The 18691-nt window shown below is 33.8% G+C and overlaps 1 protein-coding gene and 1 long non-coding RNA gene across 2 annotated transcripts in view; both read right to left on the bottom strand.

Annotated features, from left to right (window-relative positions):
- Positions 1–3247, bottom strand: part of ptprc (protein tyrosine phosphatase receptor type C) — a 50746-nt gene extending 47499 nt beyond the window's left edge. The window contains exons 1-2 of the mRNA XM_062027626.1: positions 3235–3247; positions 1574–1654 (exon numbers count right to left, since the gene is read on the bottom strand). Coding sequence (XP_061883610.1) covers positions 1574–1654; positions 3235–3247 — 94 coding nt within the window. The remainder of the gene's footprint in view (positions 1–1573; positions 1655–3234) is intronic.
- A 394-nt stretch (positions 3248–3641) lies between these two features.
- Positions 3642–16985, bottom strand: LOC133634914 (uncharacterized). The gene is made up of 4 exons (XR_009821988.1): positions 16787–16985; positions 16501–16694; positions 16291–16384; positions 3642–3654 (listed from the first exon to the last, which is right to left on the bottom strand). It is a non-coding gene; the product is annotated as an uncharacterized LOC133634914 (long non-coding RNA).
- Positions 16986–18691: the final 1706 nt, after the last annotated feature.

Here is an 18691-nt window from a genome sequence, read left to right on the forward strand (position 1 = left end):
ACTAGATCTCGTGAGACGAGGTCAGCCGAACCCGGAAGCTAGTGAAGCTGTGCCGGCGTTGAGATGGTTTGCCCGCCACTTTCACTCTAACCAACCAACTACAAGCGGTACCACTGGCTTGTACGGCCTCAGATGGGTGCTACAAATTGTAAGTTAAAATATTTAATTACTTAATTTTTTTCACGTTTAATATGTTTTTACAATTAGTCTAATCTTGACAGTAGCACATACAGTAAGATATTTTTTAATTGCTGCAGGTTTATCGATATTTAAATGCACTAAAAAATAGCCCGTTTTGTACACTGTTGAGGGGATTGAATGCATAGTAGTGCACAAGTGTGTTTCTGTATGAATATTTAAAAATGTATTAATTTAAGTTAGTAGTATTATCAGACAGGTCTAAGGTTAAGACGATTTCAATGATGTAGGGATCATTCCCCTGTGATAAATATTAAGAAAGTTATGAACATTTTAACCCGGTGAAAATGTACTAATCTATGATCAACCTCTTCATTACAAAGTTAATAGTGCTCAAGATTTTAGGTGTGACCTTTGTGTTAAAAATGTCATGGCTTTCTTGATGTCTGATGTTGAAATTGTTGGAAAGCTTGTTAAACAACCTAAAAGAAAAATAGGTTTCAAAGATGAGGTGTATTTTTAATTGATCAAATTCATGAAATGAATGTAGGAAGTGACAGAAAATCTGAGTAAACAAGGTTTGTTCGACTCGACTCATGACTCAATTTACTCACTGTAACAATTTGCAGAGTCGAGTATAGGGACAGTATTGACAACTAAAAGAGAGGCGCCATGTTTGCTACCTAAAAACGTGTGTGGCTGTGCCCGGAAGCATGCAATTGAATCGTTCTGACGTTAGTTTTCCTGACGAAATAAACCAAAATAATAAATCTAAAAATAGTTCTAAATATACTCCAGCTCATAAACTTACAATAAGACAAAGCCGACTGCAAGTCAATATATATATATATATATATATATATATATATATATATATATATATATATATATATATATATATATATATATATATATATATATATTTTTTTTTTTTGTCATAAAAAAATACAATCATGTGTGCTTACGGACTGTATCCCTGCAGACTGTATTGATCTATATTGATATATAATGTAGGAACCAGAAATATTAATAACAGAAAGAAACAACCCTTTTGTGCGAATGAGTGTGAATGAGTATAAATGGTGGAGGGAGGTTTTTTGGGTTGGTGCACTAATTGTAAGTGTATCTTGTGTTTTTATGTTGATTTAATAAAAATAAAAATAAAAATACATATATATATATATATATATATATATATATATATATATATATATATATATATATATATATATATATATATATATATATATATATTTTTTTTTTTATTTTTATTTTTGTATTTTTTTTTGTATTTTTTTATTTTTTATTTATTTATTTATTTTTTTTGTGCGGCCCGGTACCAATCGATCCACGGACCGTTACCGGGCCGCGGCCCGGTGGTTGGGGACCACTGTCATAAAGGATCCAAAGGACTCAAAATAGAGAGAAGACTCACCGTTTGTAACGTTCACGTTATTGGAGATCGGAGGGAGGATTGCTGCAGGGGTTGTTGTGCTGCTGTTAGAAACCTTTGAGTCTGAATAGGATGCATTTTGTCAGATTATTTAATAACTAAAACACACAATGAAAATCTTATTCTTATACTTGAATGAATGACAATTTTTTGACATTAGACAGGCTGTAGAAAATCATTCAAGAGGGTTCAATTTGTGCATCGCTCTCAGCACCTGAGCGCGTTTATTCAATTGCAGAATGAAATGATCAGAGAGATCCCTCTTGTTAGTCATCCACAATCTTTGTCATCCACAATCTAAGTCACTATATATATATATATATATATATATATATATATATATATATATATATATATATATATATATATATATATATATATATATATATATATATATATATATATATATATATATATATATATATATACATACATACATACATACATACATACATACATACATACATACATATATATATATATATATATATATATATATATATATATATATATATATATATATATATATGTGTATATTTTATATTAATATAATAGATAAATAATTAATCATTAATATAATTGGATATTAGGAGTATGTAAAAGTTGGACTCCTACCTTGTTTACTTCCGGGACAATCTCCTTAAAGTTTTGTATTGAATCAAAAATACCAAGGAGCTAAAATGCGCCAAACATTAATAATTGCGGAGATAGTGCTTTGCATTTTTCCCATCATGCTCTGTAATGGATTTAAATGGGTGTCATTCTGAATTTGTTTATGGTGCATGGACGTTTTGTTTTTTTAATCATATCCACATATTGTGTTATGTGTGACCATGTCTTTTGGAATTTTTTGTTGGTTACATTTTTTTTTTTCCGCACCATGACTAGGGCAAGTTGTTTGCATTACGTAATATAAATGTATGCTGCGCTTTAATTTATTTTAAGTATGCTAACTGGTTATAGGCCTAAATTACTCATCTTTTCCATAAAATGGAGATAAGGCGGAAGTAGATAAATTGATTTTAAAATTGAATAGTAATCTCCCTGCGGCCAGATGCTTTATTAAACTCACAACGTCTCGTGGGCCAAATTGAAGACGGCTGCGCATGGCCCAAGGGCCATAGTTTGGACACCCCTGAATTAAGGTATGTAAATAAACAACTTACTTATTAATAAGTAACTAATAACTAATTTCACAAAGTACATATCTGTGGCTGTGAGACTAATATATGGAAAAATATTTTTTTCTTCTAAAATTTAATGGGTGTGGCTTATATCCCCGTGGGTTTATAGTCCGGAAAATGTGGTAATTCCCATATAACACATTTCCCATGTGTATGTATGCTTGCGGGGGATGCTGGAGCCTATCTCAGCTGCATGCGGGCGGAAGGCGGGGTACACCCTGGACAAGTCGCGACCCCAAAAGGGACAAGCGGTAGGAAATGGATGGATGGATGTATGCTTGCTTACCTCGCACAAGCAACTGTTGTTATTGGCTCTCCAGCCTTCCTGGCAAACCTTCACTTCCATCAATCAATTTTCTACCGCTTGTCCCTTTTGGGGTCGCTGGAGCCTATCTCAGCTACAATCCGGCGGAAGGCGGGGTACACCCTGGACAAGTCGCCAGCTCATCACAGGCAAACCTTCACTTCCCATATTATTTTCCTTTGTAGGTACCCTGCCTACCACCCGAATGCAGCTTAGATAGGCTCCAGCACACGCCGCAACCCCGAAAGGGACAAGCGGTAGAAAATGGATGGATGGATGGATGGTTGCGGGAAATGACAGGGTATGTTTACACGGCAAACGCCCTTCAATTCAAATAAATGTATAATGAGGAAGTGCCCTGTAGTCACATGAGTGCTTTTGGACCAATCATTGAGGAGATTGCTTAAAAACGGGTTGTCCTCTCTATACACAACTCTGACCGTTTGAAGTCAAGCAGCCAGGTTATGTGCTAATGTTGAGTGTGTACAAAAGCTATGCAATATCATAGCAAAAGACATTGACATAAAAAACTATCTTGAATAGGGTGAATTGTCACTCACCTGTTGTGGTTTGACCTGGAAAAAGAAATGGAAAAGAGAAAGTATTCATTAAGCAAAACGAATGGTTGTCAAGAATACACATACATCGGGCACATCTGCATCCAGTAAAAACTATAAAGTTAACATAAAAATGAAATAAATATTTTTCTTGATTGACACAATTAAAAGTGTTAATTTCTGGATTTGTACTAATTTTTAACACTTTCTTCCCCTTATGCTGACTACAGTTTGTGCTAAAACCGCAGCTTTTTTTTTGCTAAAAAAAAATGTCAAACTGTAATATTTGTTTTTCGTGTACAATTTCATTTTAGCATTTTTTTTTTTTTTTTTAATTTAATTTGTGTACTTAGTTATTTTTATGTTTGCAATCTATGCCCTTTGCTGCTGTAACACTGTCAATTTCCCCGATATGGATTAAATAAAGTATTATCTTATCTTATCTTGTTGAATTGTACTTATATTAGGACAGCTCAAGGGGAACTGCACTTCCCCTTATTTACGAGTTTATTTTAACTCGTAAATAAACACTAACAAAAGTCAGCTAACAATGAGTGTCAATTTTCACAGCAGTTTTTTATTTAGTTTTAGTTATAGCCTTTTGACAAAAATGTATTTCAATTTTAGTCATCTGAATTGATTCATTTATTGTCAACAAGATTACACAACATTTTAGTCAGCTAGAATTACAGTAAATTTAGTCGACTTAAATATAAAGTATACTTGAAAATGCCTATTTAAAGTTTATTTGAAAGCACCTTTATTTAGACCAGTGGTTCTCATGGGGGTATGCGTACCCCTGGGGGTACTTGAAGGTATGCCAAGGGGTACGGGAGATTTTTTTTAAATGTCTGTCAAAAAGAACTGTGAAAAGACATGCAACAATGCAATATTCAGTGTTGACAGCTAGATTTGTTGTGGACATGTTCCATAAATATTGATGTTAAAGATTTCTTTTTTTGTGAAGAAATGTTTAGAATTAAGTTAATGAATCCACATGGATCTCAATTACAATCCCCAAAGAGGGCACTTTAAGTTGATGATTACTTCTATGTGTAGAAATCTTTATTTATAATTAAATCACTTGTTTATTTTTCAAAAAGTTTTTAGTTATTTTTATATCTTTTTTCCAAATAGTTCAAGAAAGACCACAACAAAGGAGCAATATTTTGCTCTGTTATACAATTTAATAAATCAGAAACTGATGACATAGTGCTGTATTTTAGTTTTTTATCTCTTTTTTTTCCAACCAAAAATGCTTTGCTCTGATTAGGGGGTACTTGAATTTAAAAAATGTTAACAGGGGGTACATCACTGAAAAGAGGTTGAGAACCACTGATTTAGACTACCTGCAAAGCCTTTGTTTAGCACAAAAACAGATCATATGGCCAGTAATGATGTATGATGCAGACAATAGTTGATGCCAATAAATATCTTTCAGGCACTTTTTCTATTTTTTATGCTATGTTTCTGTCAAAACCAGATATGTATGGGTGTTGTGAAACAGAGTTACAATGCATGCCTTCAGTATCATTTTTTCATGAGTGCGGGAGACCCGGGAGCAGCAAACACATATGGTCGACTTTGGGCTCATGCATGTCTGCAGCCTGCTGATGGCATCATAGCAGTAAAAATAAAATGTGTCCTCTACACTTTCTCCGAGGTGTACACATATTACGATGTGGAACATGTTCGATGCACACTAGTCTATTGTTTTGGCGGTGAGAAATTGTTGTGAAAGTGTTCTGAGATTCTGCTTGGCCTTGTGATTTTAGGAGATGAACCCAGGCTGTACATTGTGTCTATGTCTGTTTGTTAGGGTTCAAGAGGTCAGTGTTGAAGTATCCACATATGAAAGTTATGTTTTGACTCATTTCAGTAAAAGTTGCCTTAATCCAGTTCTCAAACGTATCAATGTTTGACTTAGGTGATCTATATGTACAACGTTTTTGCTTTTTCCATGACATATTTCAATGGTTATACATTCTAAGATATTATCAATAACTAATACAATGTTTTAATTTAAGTTCCTTATCACATACACAGTCACTCCCCTCCATTCTTGTTGGTGCTGTTGATATCATTTAGTTCATATCCTTCCAGGGCAAAATCTATTTAGTTCTTAGCATCTAACTTTGAATTTTTGAATTGTTCCAAAAAATGCTTCACGTTATCTGCTGTTTAAATAAATAATTGACAGTTTGTTGTTTATTTTATGTTTGTCTGTAAAATAAAAACAATTATTCCTGGTATAAATGAAAATGCATTAAAAAAACATATGTGTGCTTGTCTGACATAAGCATTGTGAATGATAAGCAACATAAAAAAATAAAAAAAGTGCAGTTCCTCTTTTAAAGTTGACACATGTGATTAATCACAAAAAATGTTGCATTAATAATTAATAAACGTAGATTAATCATGCAGTTTATAGGATTGCTTGTTTAAGCAATTGTTTAAAGGAAGAGTAAATGCACTTATTTTCGTTTATATCAGCACCTTGTTGTTTGCAGTGTTATTGCAGAATTGTTCAAAACCGTTACAAAGTTTTGAACAAATAAACCAAAAATATTTATGCATGACCTTCTGCCAATAAAACTGAATTTGTGTTTAAAAAAAAAAAAAGTTAATTAAAATTATGCACGCAAGGAATTAACTGAGATTAATCACACTGAATCACAATTCAAACCTATAAAATTAAACTGATTCTAAAAATGAATTGTTTGACAGCACATACTGTCATAAAAATAAAGGGCCACGTTTAAAATGTCGAGCAGAAAGCAGAACGTGATGAGTGTATTCAGTACAAAACCCCCCCCCACCATTTCCTGCTTCACACTGACACCCACAATCGGTGTCACTTTCAAGAGCTCCTTTTGAAACACACTTTGTTTTTTTTAATTAAATTATTAATCACAAAGAATATCTTCAAAACCTAAAGTAATAACGCTATGCACTTTTTTTTAAAGAGAAAATTAGTTGAAAAAAATGACATTAAGTTTACTGTAAGACTGAGCTTTTTCAAGGTGCACTTTGGTAGTCAGGATGTGGTTTGGTCCGCCCCCGTTTTTCTAGGGTGATGCATGCTTCTTGCACGTTTCACCATCTAACTCAAACACACATTGTACTTCATGTAAACGGTTTTAGTTTTTCAATCCAACATGAAAGTAGAGCAAAAATAGGCTATATTTGCTGTCCACGTCTCATATTTTCCCCCATCAAATGTCTACATCCAACATTTTGACAAATACACTCCTTTAAGAAGCCGCTCAAGTTGTACCGCATTTCTGAACTACGTAACTTCTTCTTTTTGTGCTTCCCCTTTTTTTTCCTCTACTTTTCAAGTCATTCACTCGGGTTCCAGGAAATGAGGACAAGTCAGAATGTAACACGGAAGTGGTGGACTTTGGGCTCACGCATGTCTGCAGCCAGCTTGCGAGACAACTTTGATCAGAGGTGATTAGTGCAGACTGGCAAAGACTAATAAAAGATATATAAAGTCATCTTTATTTGAAAAAAATACTTACTGGACATCTACTTTTTTTTGTTTAGTGCGTATCATTTTGTATGAACTGAATTTTGAATTCAATACTTTTGAAAAAAATAAAATACAAGATAATTTATTTTAATAGAAAACGTATATTCAAAAAGTGAAAATATTGACTTCACAAAGAGTAAAATATTTAACAAATGTCTTTCTTAATTTCCTAACAGTCATGATGATTATAGCTTAGATTGCAGTGGTTCTTAACCTGGGTTCGGTCGAACCCTAGGGGTTCGGTGAGTCGGCCTCAGGGGTTCCGCAGAGCCTCCGCCGCAGCGGTCAAGACACACCAGACTCATGAATTGATTAACGTGGACCCCGACTTAATTAAACAAGTTGAAAAACTTATTCGGTGTTACCATTTAGTGGTCAATAGTACGGAATATGTACTGTACTGTGCAATCTACTAATAAAAGTTTCATTGAATCAATTAATCAATCAATCGTGTAAATAAAAATGTCTCCCTATCGGCGTATCTGTACTGTAAAGTTAAAATATGAATGACAATAAAAAATAAGTCTAAGTCTATGTATATTATGGATACCCCCAAACAATGTTCCCTCTAATTTTCCATCTGATTTGCAGGTGTGTATTTTGTTGTGAGTTCATGCACTGTGTTGGTTTTGATCTTTCAACAAGGTGATGTTCATGCACGGTTCATTTTGTGCACTATTTAAAAAAACATGTAACTTTGTTTTGAATTTGAAAAAAAAAAATAAAACATTTTATTTTTCACTAAAGAAGGGTTCGGTGAATGTGCATATGAAACTGGTGGGGTTCGGTACCTCCAACAAGGTTAAGAACCACTGTTATATTGTAACTCAACTCTGGAACGCTCTCCCTCTGAATTTCTCTCAATACTTTTAAATCTTCTTTAAAATCACTTATTTGTGTTGGCGTTTAACACAAGCTGAGCTGGACTTATACATGGGCATTTTATGTTTGTATTTTTTACACCTTTTTTCACCATTTTAATGCATTTTTAACTGTGTTTTATACATAGAATGTGATTTTTTTTAAAATTATTTTTAATCTTTTACCTTCCTGTGTTATTCTGCACAGCACTTTGGAGCAGTGGTCTGTTTTAAAATTGTGCAATATAAATAAATCAACCTTGACCTTGCCCTTGACCTAGCGCTGTCAAAAACAATGACTTTACTGATGGGATTAATCACAAAAATGTATCGCATTAATCATGTACATCTGCAGATTAATCATTATTTATTTCCACTGTAAATGATCCTTTACCATTCAAGTAACACTTTTAAAAACTGTTCCTGGATGACATTCTACCAATAAAATTGCATTTGTGTCCAAATATTGGGATCTTTACTGTATATAATGTTCTGTATGTCATAACCCTTTTAACATACATACTGTGCATAATGTGCTGTATGTTATAAACCTCCTAACATACATACTGTATATAATGCACTGTATGTTATAAGCCTCATAACAGACATACTGTATATAATGTACTGTATGTTATAACCCTTATAACACACATACTGTATATAATGTACTGTATGTTATACACTTTATAACATACATACTGTATATAATGTACTGTATGTTATAATCTTTATAACATACATACTGTATTTAATGTACTGTATGTTATAAGCTTTATAACATACATAGTGTGTATAATGTATTGTATGTTATAAGCCTCCTAACATACATACTGTATATAATGTACTGTATGTTATAAGCTTTATAACATACATACTGTGCATAATGTACTGTATGTTATAAGCTTTATAACATACATACTGTATATAATGTACTGTATGTTATAAGCCCCCTAACATACATACTGTATATCAGGGGTCACCAACCTTTTTGAAACCAAGAGCTACTTCTTGGGTACTGATTAATGCGAAGGGCTACCAGTTTGATACACACTTAAATCATTTGCCAGAAATAGCCAATTTGCTCAATTTACCTTTAACTCTGTTATTATTAATAATTAATGATATTTATCTTTGTGGAAACACTGATCATCTTAATGATTTCTCACAATAAATATATATAGAAACAGATAAATATCAATATGCAACACTTTATTTTTATATTTTCTCTAAGTGCACATTTTTCAAATTGAACATTTTCAAATGATCACTTCTAAGACAGTCTTGTGAAATCACAATATCCCATTTTAACTAGCTAGCCACTAACATTGTTTAACAAATCATGAATTACTTTGCACCATGTTTGTACAAATAATAACTCATGTAAAATACAAAAGTAAACTCTCAAATTTTTAAATCATGTCACACTTTGAACTGGACACCAAATCTGTTATCTGTTTCTTTGTCAGTTAGTGGGAAGCCTGGCATTGCATGCTGTTAACTAGTGTGTTGTACTCTGGTGTGTAACTTGACACTGCAACTCTGAGTGAGTCTTGCAGATGTGCATGAGTGAGGCGTGTTCTGTGTTTGTTCTTGATGAAGTTCATGTCAGAAAAGGCTGATTCACAAAGATAAGATTTTTCCTCATTGTTTGCGGAACCTTCTTAATCTTTTGGACATATTTTCACAGCAATCTGGCCTTAAGCTTAATTATGATAAATGTAAAATGTTAAGGATCGGAAATCTAAAGGGAACATCCTTTCGAATGGAATGCAAAGTGCCTGTTTTGTGGACAGATGGACCAGTTAACATACTTGGTGTTGTTGTCCCAGAAAATCTGGAAGATCTAGGCTCAGTAAATTATGATAATCGACTGAGAAAGCTGGACAAAATTATGCAATTATGGAAAGGGAAATCCCTAACCTTGTATGGTAAAATGTCTATTGCCAACTCGTTAATTATTCCTCAATTTATTTATTTGTTTTTGTCATTACCAAAACTTTTTAAGATTTATGAGCGGAGGGTCTTCGATTTTGTCTGGAACGGCAAACCAGAAAAGATTGAAAGAAAGGTTTTGTACAAAGAGTATGAATATGGGGGCCTGAAACTTCTCAACCTTGAAGCTATGTGTCTGTCTTTAAAAGCATCAATTGTTCCAAAGATGTATTTAAACATTGAGTGGTACACAAGTGTCCTGTTGGACAAAAAACATGTACTGTATCAAAAGAAATTGTATCCTTTTTTACAAGTGATCCCCTTCCATTTTTCTTATGTAGAGAGTCTGCTGGGAAACATGGCAGGGTTCATAAAGGAAACAATCCACTCATAGTGGTGTTTTCAATTTTATGTGCCAGAAAAAAGAGACGATATTTTGCAGCAGTTAATATGGATGAACTCTAATATTGTAATAGATGGAAAGCCTTTCTTTTGGAAAAATATATTTGAAAGAGGAATCATTTTTGTCAATGATATTATCAATGAGAATGGTAAAATGCTGAAGTATGATGAATTTAGAGCTATGTATGGTGATGCTTGCACAAGCTTTTCATTTTATCAACTCAGTGGAGTAATTGGGAAAAGATGGAAACAAATAATTAATTATGGAACTACTAAATTATTAGTTTGTAAACCTCTAATAATAAATTCTAGTTGGCAAAAAGGAATTAAAATAAATAGAAAAATATATAATTTTTATTTAATAAAGAAATCTTTGAAGGCTGCCCCATACAACACAAATGGAAAATGGGAGGACTTTGTTGACTGCCCGTTGCCATGGGATGCCATATTCAAACTAATCTATAAAACTACTATCGATGTGCAAAATCGTTATTTTCAAATTAAAATTATTTATAACTTCTTGCCCACAGGGAAAATGTTAAAATGATGGAATATGACAGAGTCAGATGATTGCCGATTTTGTTGTCAGGAGTCTGAATCCACCCTGCATTTGTTTTGGTATTGTCATATTGTTCTTTGTTTTGGGTGGAAGTTGAAAAAATGTGTTTAAGGATTGGTTTGTTTATGAAGCTTAATGTGGTTTCTGTTATTTTAGGAGAGTTCATTGGCAATCATGATTTAGTCAATTTAATTATAGTACTCGGTAAAATGTTTATTTTTAAGGCCAAAAACGGATATTCACTTAGTATTACTTTCTTTAAAACATTTATTCAGTATTTTCTAACTTTAGAAAGTTACATGGTTGAAAACGATAATGATGCCAAAAAACATTAAAAAAAAGATGAGAAGTCCTCAAAGGCTTATTTTGAAAGTATAATTATGTTTATAGATTATATGATATCTGTTGTTGTGTTCCCTAATTTGAGTGACCTGGACATAATCTGGAAAATAAGGTGTGTGTTGCTGAGTCCGACTTGGACATTATCTGGACTGGACCTGGTTTTAAAAACCCTTTAAACAAATCTAATTTCATTGACAACCTGGTCTGTTGAAGATAAGGCCCTTTTTTTAAAAATAAAATAAAATAAGATAAATAAATAAAAAACATTTTCTTGGATAAAAAAGAAAGTAAAACAATATAAAAATAACTACATAAAAAATAGTAATTAATGAAAATGTTAGTGGACCAGCAGCCTATACAATTATATGTGCTTCAGGGACTGTGTCCCTTGCAGATGTGTTGTCTATGTTGTGGGAACCAGAATATTGGTAGCAGAAAGAAATAACCCCTTTTGTGTGAGTGGGTGTGGATGAGTGTGCATGGGGGAGGTTGTTTGGGTTGATGCACTGATTGAAAGTGTATCTTGTGTTTTTTCTATGTAGATTTAATTTAAAAAAAAAAAAAATAGAAAAAAAAATAAATAATTAAAAAAAAAAAAAAAAAAAATATATATATATATTTTTAGAACAGGCCCGCGGGCGACTCATCTGGTCCTTACGGGCGACCTGGTGCCCGCGGGCACCGTGTTGGTGACCCCTGCTGTATATAATGTACTGTATGTCATAACCCTTATAACATACATACTGTGTATAATGTACTGTATGTTATAAGCCTTATAACATACATACTGTATATAATGTACTGTATGTCATAACCCTTATAACATACACACTGTATATAATGTACTGTATGTTATAAGCCTCCTAACATACATACTGTATATAATGTACTGTATGTCATAACCCTTATAACATACATACTGTATATAATGTACTGTATGTTATAAGCTTTATAACATACATACTGTGTATAATGTACTGTATGTTATAAGCCTCCTAACGTACATACTGTATATAATGTACTGTATGTTATAACCCATACATACTGTGTATAATGTACTGTACGTCATAACCCTTTTAACATACATACTGTGTATAATGTACTGTATGTTATAAGCCTTATAACATACAGTACATTATACAGTATGTATACGTCTGCAAGAAGCAGTGGTCTCAAACTCGTGGCCCCCAGGCCATTTGCAGCCCACAAGCAAATATTTTGTTTACATCTACTGAACTTTATAGTTAAGAGTAATTGCGGCCCACAGAACCTTGGCGGTTAATATTCAGATATATTATGACAATTTTGAATCCCATTATAATTATGAAAAACTACAATAACGGTGCAAACACAAAAATGACAGCGCAACAAACACAAAGAGCCACTTTCTGTAAGCAAACTGAAGTGTCTCTGATCATCTCACGAGGAACGCAACAGTTTAAAATGATAACATTTGTACATTCAATTTGACATTTATAATGACTTAAAGCTTACCATATAGCTCCTATCATGCACACAAACCCATGTTGTGTCTCTAAGTGCTTCTCAATTATTTTCTGTTACACACTGCGTAGGAAGAAGAAAACATTTCGCACCTCCCCACACACACTTTCCGCCGCAACAATAAATAGTTATCATCCATAAAATTGATAAGTATAAGTACACCTCTGCATAATATTGTATCCTTATTAACATTAAAAATAAGACAAAGTAAATATAGGTAAACCTACAACAGAGAATAACTTTTTAACATAGTTTTTTAGTCTGTAACAGAAGATATTTAGAGTTTATTGAATTGGCTGACATATACTCACTGCAGACTTCATGAGAGCCAACTATCATGAAAAAACATCACTTACTATACAATGTCTGCTGCCATTAGGATGCCGACTGCTGAAATCTTGTTGTATTTACGTTTGGATGAAGAATGACTCATAATCCTCGCCAAAAAAAAGGGGGGGGGGGGGGGGGGGTTTAAACAAGCGTCTTTTTGTGTCTTTCTTGCCATTTCTGGGTCTAAATTGGATTCCAAAGTTGACCAACTAGTCGGTTTCTATGCATTATTTATGATCTATAATAAACTTTTGCTATAGCTCTGAGGCGTGAAAGCAGCTCACCAGCCGCTGATGTCAACACAACAGCATAAGTTGTTAGCCCCCTCCTATCGAGGCGCCGCGATAAATAATTTGTCTGTGTTAGAATCGCTAATATCCCTAATACTTGGTTAATATTCAAGTCACGAAATGTAAATGGAGTATTTTATGCACTTTTTGTATTTGACACATTTAGTCACGCGGTTACTAGACTGTACTCTGTGCCGGCCAGCCTCACCCAGGTATCAGTTTGCAGCAGCGGTGCTGTTTTTAAGCAAGTAAATTCATTTTGTTCTACACCTTTTCCAGCTCCAAACTATTTAATTTATTTATCGTGGCTCGCTCATATGCACTTGGTTTGCCAAAGAATAAGAAGACGTAGCAGGAGGAACTAGTGTTGCCAACTTAGCGATTTTTGTCGCTATATTTAACAAGTATTCAGACCCGTCTAAATATGGTGAATGTATTCGGCGCACAAAATTCCCACCTAGTATAAGAGAAAAAGACATGAAGTGTTTTCTGCGTTACGCATTTACTTGGCAATCAAATGCAAGCAATCACAAAAGGAGAAGTATTTAGACATGCAGGGTACGCCACACAAGTAGGGGGCGTGTGCAATATTATTATTTTAGTAATCCATCTATTAGTTTATTCGATTAATCGAGTAATGAGTTAAACACACTTTATAGCCTAAATTATTATTGTAGTCAAAATAGTTGAAATAAACAGCAAACTTTGTTCGTTTTTTCCTAATAAATGCACATCATCAACATTGAACTTGCATTTTTAACATTTGTGCATTATTAAATACATACGGTATTTTTCGGACTATAAGTCGCTCCGGAGTATAAGTCGCACCGGCCAAAAATGCATAATAAAGAAAGAAAAAAACATATATAAGTCGCACTGGAGTATAAGTCGCATTTTTGGGGGGAAATTTATTTGATAAAACCCAACACCAAGAATAGACATTTGAAAGGCAATTTAAAATAAATAAAGAATAGTGAACAACAGGCTGAATAAGTGTACGTTATATGAGGCATAAATAACCAACTGAGAACGTGCCTGGTATGTTAACGTAACATATTATGGTAAGAGTCATTCAAATAACTATAACATATAGAACATGCTATACGTTTACCAAACAATCTGTCACTCCTAACCGCTAAATCCTGTGAAATCTTATACGTCTATTCTCTTACGTGAATGAGCTAAATAATATTATTTTATATTTTATGGTAATGTGTTAATAATTTCACACATAAGTTGCTCCTGAGTGTAAGTCGCACCCCCGGCCAAACTATGAAAAAAACTGTGACTTATAGTCCGAAAAATACAATAACTCTCCTGTTTGCTGCCACACAAAAACGCAGCACCCACCCATCACAGCTCTAATGTGCTCTCGTGCGGAAACTATGTCCGAACATTTCAAATTCCGGGTAATATATAATAAACATAATATAAATCCAAGCTTTTTTCCAATCGACTAATCATTGCAGCTTAATGCGCAATAACACCAATGTTAAAGGTGCGGCGTGGAAGTGTGCAGAACAACTCCGCAAGCGTGCAGCCCAGCGTTTGACGAGCATGAACCATGGCTAGCGATGGTGCTAAGAAGGTGGATTACGTAAACCAGGCAAACCCAAAAAGGGCCCTGAGGGACCGTAGCTCGTTCTTTTTATGGGGCTGCGTAGAAACAAAAGAAACAAAAACAGGCTAAAAATAAAGAAATAAATAAAACAGAGTAAAAAAGGCTTAATGTACTTAGAAAAGGTCGACATGTCGATACAAATAGTGTTATAGCACATGCGTCATGGCCAATTATGCTAATTACATTGCTTAATTTACATCGAACATTATTTAAGAATTCCGTCGGTTAACATTTTTAACCCCTTTAAAACGGTTGATTGTAGACATACATGTATGGCAGGGCTATTCAACTGGTGGCCGGTGGAACAAATCCGTCCCGGGAATGACAAGATACCGACCGGCACCCCGAGTTCACTTCAAAACGTGGGACACAAACATTTTTGCAACAGATTCCTAAAAACACTCGAGTGCTCCTGTTTATAGAAGAACCTGGACCTTGTTAGGGTTTTTTGTTTTTTTTATTGAGACAAAGATAATTTATGTATTTAATATTTGTTTACTTACTATGGTATATTATTTGTTTATTATTTATTTTTTCACTGTTATGTTACAGAGAACAAGACAATAGGATAAAATTGCTACGGTATGAAAAGGGGTAGGATTAAATAAGCTCAGCTTTTTCCTACTCCTTTTTGGACGTGGTGTAATGAAACAACTGGAAATATGTGGTGAATTACATTGTATTGTATGCATGCTCGAAATAAACTGAAACTGAACTGTAAACCCATTGGCAGATCCTTGCATTGACATTTTAACCTTGTGATTCACATAACTGAGGCGTTCCTCAAGGCTCCCCTTTAAGTCCTCTCCTTTTTGGCCGTTACACACTTTTTATTCGTAACGTGATCTATGTAACAAAAAAAGTTTGTTTACTTCAGATACTGTCAGTATAGTCATTTGTGCAACTTCTTTGGTTATACTAGTGGTGTTCCTCAAAAAAAAATGACCTTCTTGGCCATGTCGCACCCACAATCTCGAACAAAGCAGAACAGAAACATAGCGTTGCGTTAAATTTCTCTATTTCTCAGTATTTTGTAAACGTAACGCTATCTGCTCGAGCTGTCCTGTTGGTAGGTGCGGGAAATGTCAATACCACAATCAGACAATACAAACAATTATAGTTAAAAAATAAAAAAAATAAAAAAAATTAATAATTTAAAAAAAAAATATTAATAAAATAAACTTATTATCAATTAATTTAATGTGTTTTCATTTAGTAGTTTTTTTTTTAAACATACTTTAAAAAATGGGGAAAAAATGGTTGAAAAAAGTTGTACTCACAGTAGGCCAAAGAGATGCCAGCCGCCCACAGCAGCAGGGTCCTGAGACCGCACAGACCTTCCATGTGTGCCGCCAAACACCATAAACCAGTCGCCTACAGTGGGGGGCCGACAAAGAAGGCAAACGTTGACACGCCACACTCGACTGATCCGACGATGAAGTCGGACGTCAGGAAGGGTAAGAAGACAATTATTCAAGACGCACACGTACTCTTCAAGTCTTATCTGTCGACACAGCTTCCTGGACTTCTTCCCCAATGCCGAAAAACCTCGCCTTTGGTCCTCAAGTGAAGTGAGAGTGATGTCACGCTGGATTCAGGCCGCCTTCACCTTAACGCTTGGTGGCAGGAAGCTTCATTTCAGCACTGTCACCAAGAACAGGAAGTTGTCTCATCTCACATCTGACTGGAAGACAAAAATAAGTTAACACATTTAAAAAAAAAAAATTTTAACACAAAAATTCCAGTGTAGGATACCTAAATGTTGTGTTCACTCACATGCCCCTGGCGGGAAATCAGACTTTTTAGCAGAACGCTTCCAAATGAGACAACAAACAGAAGTGAAACATCTTTCAGGTCCTCTTCTTCCGGACTCCGCCCTGTTAGCCACCATTTTTGTATTCATTCTAGACGTTAGGTGACTTTCTCTTCAGTTGGAGCAACATACTTACATAACACAAGACATGACGTTATAAAGACCGATTTTTATTCAGTTTACTGCAAATAATTACACTTAACACCTGTAAATGTTCCTTAGACACTAAAAAATAACCCAATTTTAACCCAACTGCTGCAGAAAAGGACGAATCCCTTATTTTAGTTATTTTAACTCAACATTTTGGTTTAATTTTTTCAACCCAACTTTTGCGTTGAATCATTTAACCAAAAAGTTGAGTTATGATTAGAGATGTTCGATAATATCGGCCTGCCGATATTATCGGCCGATAAATGCTTTAAAATGTAATATCGGAAATTATCGGTATCGTTTTTTTAATTATCGGTATCGTTTTTTATTTTTTATTATTAAATCAACATAAAAAACACAAGATACACTTACAATTAGTGCACCAACCCAAAAAAACTCCCTACCCCATTTACACTCATTCACACAAAAGGGTTGTTTCTTTCTGTTATTAATATTCTGGTTCCTACATTATATATCAATATATATCAATACAGTCTGCAAGGGATACAGTCCGTAAGCACACATGATTGTGCGTGCTGCTGGTCCACTAAAAGTACTAACCTTTAACAGTTAATTTTACTAATTTTCATTAATTACTAGTTTCTATGTAACTGTTTTTATATTGTTATACTTTCTTTCTTTTTAATTTATTTATCTTTTTTAAATTGTATTATTTTTAAAAAAAAAGGACCTTATCTTCACCATACCTGGTTGTCCAAATTAGCCATAATAATGTGTTAATTCCACGACTATATATATCGGTATCGGTTGATATCGGTATCGGTTGATATCGGCATCGGTAATTAAAGAGTTGGACAATATCGGAATATCGGATATCGGCAAAAGCCATTATCGGACATCCCTAGTTATGATAAGTTAATGTTGGGTTATTCCCAACCAAACTATTGGGTTAAATTATTTAACCCAAAAGTTGAGTTCTCCTAACTCAATGTTGGTTGATTCATAACCCAACTATGGGGTTGAATTTATTTAACACAGTTAAATACTAAGAACAAAAAAGTAACTACAAAGTAAAAACATAGTAAATACCAGGTAAATAAAAATGAAATACCTAGTAAAAACAAAGTAAATACCTAGTAGATACAAAGTAAAAACCACGTAAAACAAAGTAACTACCAAGTAAATACTAAATAAAAACTAAGTAATTATCAAGTAACTACAAAGTAAATACCAAGTAAAACAATGTAACTACAAAATAACTACCAAGTAAATACCAGGTAAAAACAAGGTAACTACCAAGTAAATACCAGGTAAAAACAAGGTAACTACCCAGTAAAATACCAAGTAAATACAAAGTAAATACCAGGTAAAAACAAGGTAACTACCAAGTAAAATTCCAAGTAAATACAAAGTAAATACAAAGTAATACCAGGTAAAAAAAGTAACATTTCCTTGGTTTTAGTAGAAAGTCCGATTGAGGAAGTCCAAGTAGATTTCAGACTTGAGTATTGAGAGTAAAAGTCTTCAGGAGAAGAAAAGGCCACAAAAGAGGAAAAGTCTTCCCTTCTACATCAAATTCAGAGTTATGCTCACTACAATGTTGGGTTATTCCAAACCCAACTATTGGGTTGCGCAATTTAACGCCCCTTGACCCAATAGTTGGTTAAAAATTATACATTTTACTGCTGGTTTGTCCTACTCCTTCCCAACTACTGATCAAAATTATTGTTATTCCATTAAAATAGACTCAAAAGCAA

The sequence above is a fragment of the Entelurus aequoreus genome, linkage group LG19 (genome assembly GCF_033978785.1).
Source record: "Entelurus aequoreus isolate RoL-2023_Sb linkage group LG19, RoL_Eaeq_v1.1, whole genome shotgun sequence".
Classification (NCBI taxonomy): Eukaryota; Metazoa; Chordata; class Actinopteri; order Syngnathiformes; family Syngnathidae; genus Entelurus; species Entelurus aequoreus.